The sequence below is a fragment of the Lentinula edodes genome (assembly GCF_021015755.1).
Source record: "Lentinula edodes strain Le(Bin) 0899 ss11 chromosome Unknown C8R40scaffold_81, whole genome shotgun sequence".
In the NCBI taxonomy this organism is placed as follows: domain Eukaryota; kingdom Fungi; phylum Basidiomycota; class Agaricomycetes; order Agaricales; family Omphalotaceae; genus Lentinula; species Lentinula edodes.
In genome coordinates, this window is record NW_025764387.1 from 65,007 (window position 1) to 73,103 (window position 8,097).

At 47.8% G+C, this 8,097-nt stretch overlaps 2 protein-coding genes across 2 annotated transcripts; one reads left to right on the forward strand and one right to left on the reverse strand.

Annotated features, from left to right (window-relative positions):
• C8R40DRAFT_1178393 (uncharacterized protein) lies at nucleotides 1-520 on the forward strand (the record flags this gene model as incomplete). Its single annotated transcript, XM_046232864.1, has 3 exons — nucleotides 1-138; nucleotides 196-396; nucleotides 446-520. The coding sequence occupies 3 exons, from the start codon at nucleotides 1-3 to the stop codon at nucleotides 518-520; spliced, it is 414 nt and encodes a 137-aa protein (XP_046079062.1).
• Nucleotides 521-1,307: 787 nt separating this feature from the next.
• C8R40DRAFT_1178394 (uncharacterized protein) lies at nucleotides 1,308-2,416 on the reverse strand (the record flags this gene model as incomplete). Its single annotated transcript, XM_046232865.1, has 4 exons — nucleotides 1,308-1,578; nucleotides 1,631-1,878; nucleotides 1,931-2,151; nucleotides 2,212-2,416. 4 exons carry the CDS (start codon nucleotides 2,414-2,416, stop codon nucleotides 1,308-1,310), a joined length of 945 nt encoding a protein of 314 aa, XP_046079063.1.
• Between the last annotated feature and the right edge of the window lie 5,681 nt (nucleotides 2,417-8,097).

Consider the following 8,097-nt stretch of genomic DNA (forward strand, 5'->3'; position numbering starts at 1 on the left):
ATGGGTCGTGATGCCTTCTGGCACCTGCATGACCTTATTGCTGCTGATGCAGCTTTCCAATCCACAACAAATCGTCCTCAACGCCCTGTCCGCTATCAGCTGGCCACATTCCTATGCAGAGTCGGGGCTGAAACGGTGGTGAAGACAGCTAGTGTAATGGCAGTTGCTGAGGGATCTGTATAAAACTATGTACAGCGTGTCATTGGTGCAATACGTCGTTTATGGTCCGATTACCTTGCATGGCCTGGAGAAGCTCGAAGACATTTCATTTCCGAGAAGTTTGCTGAGCAAGGATTTCCAGGCTGTCTCGGGACAGCAGATGGGTGTCTGTTCAGACTCACGAACCAACCACTTGTCAACCCATATGCATATTGGTGTAGGAAAAAGTTTTATGCGGTGAGTGATTGTTGATTCATTCTCGGCTCATTTCTTATGTCTCAAATAGTTGATCATGCAAGCCACAGTTGATCATTGTGGCGTGTTCACATCGCATGAACTGGGATGGCCAGGTTCTGTTTAGGACAGTCAGGTTTTTTGAAATTCACATCTATGGTTGCACCACGAGAAATATTTTCGTGCACATGAATACATATTGGTTGATAAAGGTTCGTCAATATAGTCCTCTGCCTCATTCCTTAACTGAAGCTCCCGTACTGCAGGATATCCATTGACGAAGTTTACAATCTGCCCATTCAATGACTACGATCTCACATCGAATCCAATTGAAGCACGTCGCCGCAAAAAGTGGAACCGTCAGCTCTCTTGCATGCGCATTTTTGTTGAGCACGGATTTGGTCATCTAAAAGGCCGATTCCCTATACTACGCTGCATTCCCAGCCGTCACTTGGGCGAGGCCTATAAGATGATCGAGTCATTAATGATTGTCCATAATATACTTGAGGTAATCGGAGATGATCCTTATACAATCACTGGTTTCATGGGCAGCGGTGGAGAGCAAGAGGTCACTGATTCTACTGTTGAGGTTGCAGAACGAGATGCTGATCTTGAAGGGGATGACTTCTATTGCACTGGCCTTCTTCGTCGTAAATTACTTATGGATAAATATTCAATGTTTTAACTGCATTAAACCAATTGTTATTATATCAATCCGAGAACAAAATTTCGAAGATAATTTCAGCTCATATCTATTACAAGCCCTCCTCAGAACATAGCCTTTCTGCGAGTGCTTCCCCCATCTGTCGAATCTTCGCAATAGGTGATTCCATCATCTTAGTTGCATGTTCCCATTCGACGTTCCTTCGCTGTGCAACTGCCAGCTTCAGCTCTTCCTGTTTTGCTTTTTCCTCTCATTTGTCCCTCTTTAAAGCAAGCTCATAGTTCTTATACTCCATCTCTCTCGCCACCTTGTTTTTGTCCTGGATTGCTCCAACAGCATCTGCGAGGAATTTATCACGAGTGATTTCTTCTTCGTCATCATCACTGAGGCGATTTCTTTTTGTCTTCTTCTTCTTTTTCTTCCGCTTCTTCTCCTCGTCATCACTACTGCTTTCGGGCTCGGAAATGCTGGATGTAGAGTTCATATTTTGGCCACGTACAACACTACTATCATCATGGGCTCTAAAATAAATGTGTTATTAATGCAAGAGAGAACAGAAGTCATGGGGCGCACACTTTATCCAAGAGCTCGAAGATCTTCAAAGCTTCAAATGCATCGAGGACCCTCTCCAAAAACTTGGCTTTCCCCCGTCTTGCTATTCGCTCCTTGCTTTTATGATCCTCACCACGATCTGCATCACCATCGCCTCCACCTGTACGCTCCTGGCACTCACGAACAGCCTTGTATTTCTCCCACAATGCTTTCCATGCATTTGAGAGTTGTGTAGCGGTGTATTTGGTCTTGAAAATGTCCGAGGCAGCCTGGAGAGCAGTACGTCAACTCAGCAATACTGATAGATGGATGAACACTCACATTAATCATCAGGGCACCCTGTCGCAACTTAAAATTCTTCCATTGTTCGGGACGAGTAAGATATTCCACCAGTAAAACCTTGTCTTCCTCTGAAACTCCAGACTTCTTTTCATCACCAGGATCCTTCAAGACTGCTGCCTTCATGTCCTCTGGTGAGAGCATCTCGATTTCTACATCTGAGTTGCCACCATCTCTACGGTTTGTTGACCCAGATTTACTCCCTGTGCCCAGGGGTTTTTTTCATTTCATTTTCTTCTCCTTCTTGTCAATGTTGCATTCACCCGTTGTTGTTTTCTTCCTCTCTTCATCAATTTTCGGAAGCTCTGCAACTGTCTGATCATTCTCCTTCTGAGCTACAGGTACTGTTGGATGGTGCAGTGTGTTGATATTGAAAGACTGATCGTCGTGGTCCTGCTGATTCCACCAATCATCAGACCAGTGTTCTGGCTGGTGAAGTTGACGATGGGATTGGAATGTGGAGGGCATGTTATCTCAAGGAGGGTTTGGTAGATACGCTCCACTTCGAAATGGTGTCGAAAAATTGTAAAGATATGTTTTGGACAGTGCACTGCGGGCAGAGCTTGGAGGAGGTTGTGTGGGACTGGGTCGAAGTGACTGGTAGTGCTGTGTTGGTACTATAGGTTGCCCATATTGGTGTCTGTCACTTTGCTGTCCCTGCTGAGGTGTCGTAGGGATAACATGGCCCTCTGTCCTTGCTACTGCTTGCTCTGCAAGAAGTTCCAAAGCATTCATCACTAGTTCGTAGAATGAAAGTTTTCCGAGGGCATGGACAACTTAGATACCGCAATTACACAAGCAAAGCTTAGCGACGTCAAGATATATTGCTTCCAAAATTTCACTCAAAAAAAAACTCTTAATTGAGTTGGACTAGTATTCCTTACCAAAATATAACAAGCCCAAACCTCAGCGTGATAAGAAAGCTCGTGTACCCCCCACCTATCAAAACATAACAAGTTCAAACTAAGGTTATGGTAAGCAACGATAAGTATTGAACAAAATAAACACAATAACTCACCCTCAGCATGATAAGAAAGCTGAGGGCATACAACAACAATTTTTGTATATAAATGAAATGATAAGCAAGATCTACTTGTTGTTTCATCAAGGGATAAAACAGTTATTGGAAACACAAAGATAACAGATATGAAACAATATATTTATTTGAGAGATTTGTACCCCTCCGGGACTCGTAAGAACTGCTTTGGCCGACGGGGTATTCGTCCAATACTCCACTAGTCCCAGCTGGGAACTAATGTTCAAGACGTATGAGAGACACCTGCCTACGATGGAGAGTAGATCCGAGAGATTTAGTGAGGATGTCAGCAGGATTATCTTCAGATGGAATATACTCAATCACAACCTCTCCCTTTTCTACAGCATCCCAGAGAAAGTGATATTGTAAGACCTGGGTCAAAATAGGTCTTAGGGTAGGTTTTGGTATATGGAGGTTTATGTTGTAGCGTGCTAAGAGCAGGCTGGAGCTCGAAGGGAGCTACGAGAACCATGACCGAGGACGGGAATGACCTAGTAGTGGCTGGAATGACGAGATGATGACCCTTGAGGGGGTTCCTAGGAGGTCCAGGGAGGTCCCTAAGGCGTAGGGAGGTTAAGGAAGAGTGTGGGACCATACAATATTGCATAGTAGGAGTTGTACTTGCTAGAACATCAATATAGGATCGAGTAGGTTGTATATGTAACTGGGTCTCGAGGGTATAAGCTCCCGAGAAGGGATATGCCAGGGAGGGTAGGTCCCTGGGGGCTGGGCTTGAGGATGGACGTCCTCGAGTGGGGGGGGTGGTAACAGAGAAGTGGTACGTAGTTCAACGTGAGGGGTAGCTTCGACGTTACCTAGATCGAGGTCCCGAAGCTTACGAAGTAGCTAGGGAGCTCTGGGAGGTTTGGGGAAGGGTAGCTCACCAAAGCGTGTAGGCGTTGGGGAGCTTTAGTAATGTTCGAGGGAGCTCAGGGACTCACTCGGAAGGCTTAGACTTGAAGTAAAAGCGTATATTCGATCGTATAGACAATCAGAGAGACAATAGACAAGAGTAAGGAGAAACAGAGGTAGTGAAACAGAGAGTAAAGAGAAATCCGTATGGTTAGCAGGTATAAAGGGACAGGGACTGGACCTATGCAAAAGGGTGTGTGTTCAAAATATACCAAGCTGGGGCTTGGGGACGTTACGGAGCTACTTAAATAGGTATGGGAAGTGAACAAAGGAACATCAGAGCCTAGGGGACATGAGGCAGTAATCGAGGGAGACAGGTGATCGAGATTTGTACTTAATGGGGCTGGTGCTAAGGAGTTTCGTACGCGTGTCGGGAGGTTGTCAGGATAGTCTTGGGGAGGTGCGTATTACCCGTGATCCTGTCTTGGGGAGGTGCGTACTACCTCGGGGATGTCTTGGAGAGGTGTAAGGAAGCGTGTGGGATGGTGCTGGGGTTGGTCTGGTTGTGGTCAGGGCATGACAGATATCTGACGTCAATGTGCTTGACACGCGAATGGAATTTCGGGTTCTCTGAGATAGCTATAGCCCCTTGATTGTGGCATTTGATGAGGAGAGGTCAAGGGATATTGTGTCCCAACTCAGCGAGGAAAGAATGAACCCACTTGGCCTGTTGGACAGCTTTAGCCAAAGCTATGTACTTGGCTTCCGTGGTCGAGAGGGCCACCACATCCTGGTGCTTCAACATTCAGAAGGTAGGACCTCCAGCCATTATAGTCATGATACCCGAGGTAGATCTGCGCGAATCAATGCAAGAAGCATAGTCCGCATCAGCATACGTGACAGGATACAGACCCTCTTGAGTATCTCGAGAGTAAGTGATCCCCAGCTCCCGAGATCCACTAATATAGTGAATAAGGTGCATCAGGCTCTGCTAATGGACCTTCTTGGATTATGAGCGAATCAACTGAGGACATTTGCTGCGTGGGCAATGTCTGGACAACATGCTGCAGCTCCAAATTGGATTGCGCCAAGGATTTCTCGATATGGTTTCTTGTGCATGACCTCGATATTGTCAATGGAAGGAGGAGAGGAATTAAGAGATAAATTTGTACCTGAAGGGAGAGGAGTGGATTTTGGTTTAATGTCTCGGAGTCCGTGGTGGTCGAAGAGATTTTCCCAGTATGCAGGCATGGAAAGAGTGGCCGTTCCCTTTTCTCGGTCATGAGTAAGCTTCATACTCAGCGCAAATTGAACACTATTGGTCTCCTTTATCCTTGTAAGACCTGGGTCAAAATAGGTCTTAAGGTGGGTGTGGTATGAAGAGTTTATGTTGTAGCGTGCTAGGAGCAGGCTGGAGCTCAAAGGGAGCTACGGAAACCGCGACCGAGGACAGGAATGACCTAGTAGTGGTTGTGATAGAGAGTTCTGACCCTTGGAGGGGTTCCTGTAAGGTCCAGGGAGGTCCCTAAGGCGTAGATAGAGGAGGTAAATGTACAGAACCTAGTAAAGTTGCATAGAAGGAGTTATACTCGCTAGAACGTCAACGTGGGATTGAATAGGTTGTAGAGAGAATAGGTCTCAAGTGTATAAGCTCCTGAGAAGTTATACGCCCGGGAACTGGGGCTTAGGGGTGGACGTCCTCGAGTGTTGGAGGTGGTAATAGAGAAGTGGCACGTAGTTCAATGTAAGGGGTAGCTTCAACGTTACCTAGATCGAGATCCCAGAGCTTGTGGAGCAATTGGGGAGCTTGAGGAGGTTTTGGGGAGGTTAGCTCACCAAGGCGTTAGGTGTTGGGGAGCTTTAGTATTGCTCGAGGGAGCTCAGAGACTCACTCGGATTGCTTAGACGTGAAGTAAAAGCGTATATTCGACCGTAGAGACGATCATTGAGACAGTAGGCAAGAGTAGAGAGAGAGAAACAGAGGTAAAGAAACAGAGAGTAAAGAGAATTCCGCATAGGTAGCAGGTACAAAGGGACAGGGACTGAACCTATGTAAAGAGTGTGTGTTCAAAATATACCAAGCTGGGGATGTTTATGTTACTGAGGATACTTATATAGGTGGGATGAATAGGTAAGGAGACATTGTAATAAATGAGCATCTAATGGGGATGGCGTGAAGTGCGGAATCCATGAGGCTAAATTGATAGGGGGGATTGTCCGATGGCATATGCAAGTCTCGAGATGGTTGCTTCAGATGGAGGTTAGTATTGGTCAGGAGGTTGGTTGGGGTTCCGTGGATTCATGGGGGTTTCCTGGGAGGTTATCTAGGAGGTATGGAGGAACTGGTAAGCATCCCTGGGATGTCTAGGAGGATGAACAAGGGGAGCTTTTAGGGACAGGGCATGACATTACCCCCCCCCCCCTTTACTCCTCCGAGCCTCCGAGGAGGTTTCGTCTTGAAAGTCACGAGGTTTCCATGTGATCGAACTTTTTTCATTTATAAGTTCGTTTCCCCTCACCGTCTGTCTTCTTTATCCTCCTACCTGTCATCACACGAGTAGAACTCGGCTGCAATGACGATGCCTCCCGCTTCTACTTCTGCCCGAGTCTCCCATGCTCCTGACGCACTTCCCTCACCTCCGAATCATCGCGACTCCGATGTGGACGAGATCGTAAGTACTTTGGAGGAACCTTCCCTTGGGCAACTATCGTTGTTCAAGTCTGTCTTCAGTGTAGGTGTTTCGCTTGCGCGTTACATAGTGGATGATCCATTGTGGTCTATCCTTGCTGCCGCAGGTTTGCCGTGTTCCACCTGCATTCATGGTAAAAAGCAAGGTAGTTGCTCCGTCGTTCCTCATCTTGCTCGGTGTAGCAACTGCGATGAAAAGAAGCCGTGTGTGCTTGGACGCCTTGCGCGGTTCCGGTGTTTTTCCCGTAAGTACGCTCGCGATTTGGCTTTCGCCCGTCGCTTCCTGGAGGTCCACGGAGACCTGGGTCAGCGCACCCGCTATTCCCTCCCCACTGAGCAGTGGCAGATCATTTATGATCGCGTCAAACAGAGCACGAATTCGACCAGTGCTCTTCTCGAGCTGAACCCCTTGGATGACCAGGATCAGCGGGAGCTAGATTGTCAGGAGCTTCGTGAGTTCCATCAGCGTCAACTGTTGGTTCCTCACACCTCCTCATTAGCTGGCAAATCTTCCCTTTTACCTTGTGCTCCCACTACAAAAAAACGAAAATGACTAGGCAAGGTGGACTCTAGTTCTACGCCCAAGCGTCGGCGTCCTGAACAGCCTGTGGATAGGTCGTCCCCCATCTCGCCTACTGCTCCCCAGGCTGAGGGGGGGTCAGACTATCGTCATGTAGTTCTTGTCCTCCGACCTCCCCTTGTTCCTGGTTCGGAACTTCCCACTTTGCCGGAGGTAGGGCACCTCGTTCCTGCGGATTCCTCCCATCGGTCGGTTGTCGACCAATCTCGATCTCAGGGTTACACCGAGATCCCCCATCGCATTCCGCAAGCTGGTTCATTTGAGCAGTTCATGCCTCCAAGCGAGGTGGAGGACTTTTCCAGGAGCAGAATAAAAACCCCCCCTGTTCAACAGGTGAGTAGCTGGTTTTACTTCCCTTTTTCTTCTGTTTGACCATCATGCCTATCCAGTGTTCTCGGGAGCCTTTGCACCCCTACCCTCGTTCCCAAGCTTCTTTCGCTCTAAGGGTTGAAAATGACCATCTGAAGGCAGAGGTAGAGGCGCTCCGAACACTCCTTGCGCAGTCTCGTGGTCAGGTTTCGACCTTGACCTCCCTTCTCCGCAACACCTCCTCTTCATTGGACTTTCGGAGCCAGGAACTTGAAGCCAGTCGTCAGTCATTGGAGGAGGTTGCGGCGGACCATGCTGAGTATTGACGAGTGCTGTCCCAGTTTCAGACTATCGAGGCAGAACTGCCTGAGCCTCCTTCTGAGGTATGTTTCCTTTCCCCTTGCTTCATTCTCACTGATCTGAGTCCTCCTCTTTTTTCAGGACCTTTTAACTCGCTTCCGTATCGCCCATTTTGAGGTGGCGAAGCGTCAAAAACAGGAGATCGGGGAGCTCCGCAAGCAGGTTGATGACGCTACTAGTCGTTCTTCTGATGCTTACGCGGAGCTTGACTCCGCTAATGCTCGTGCGCTACATCAACGAGATCGTCTGGAAGAGTTAGAGGAAATGGTTTGCCGGTATCGGGATAGGGCTCATGTTGCCAAGGGTTTGATGAGACAGTACCC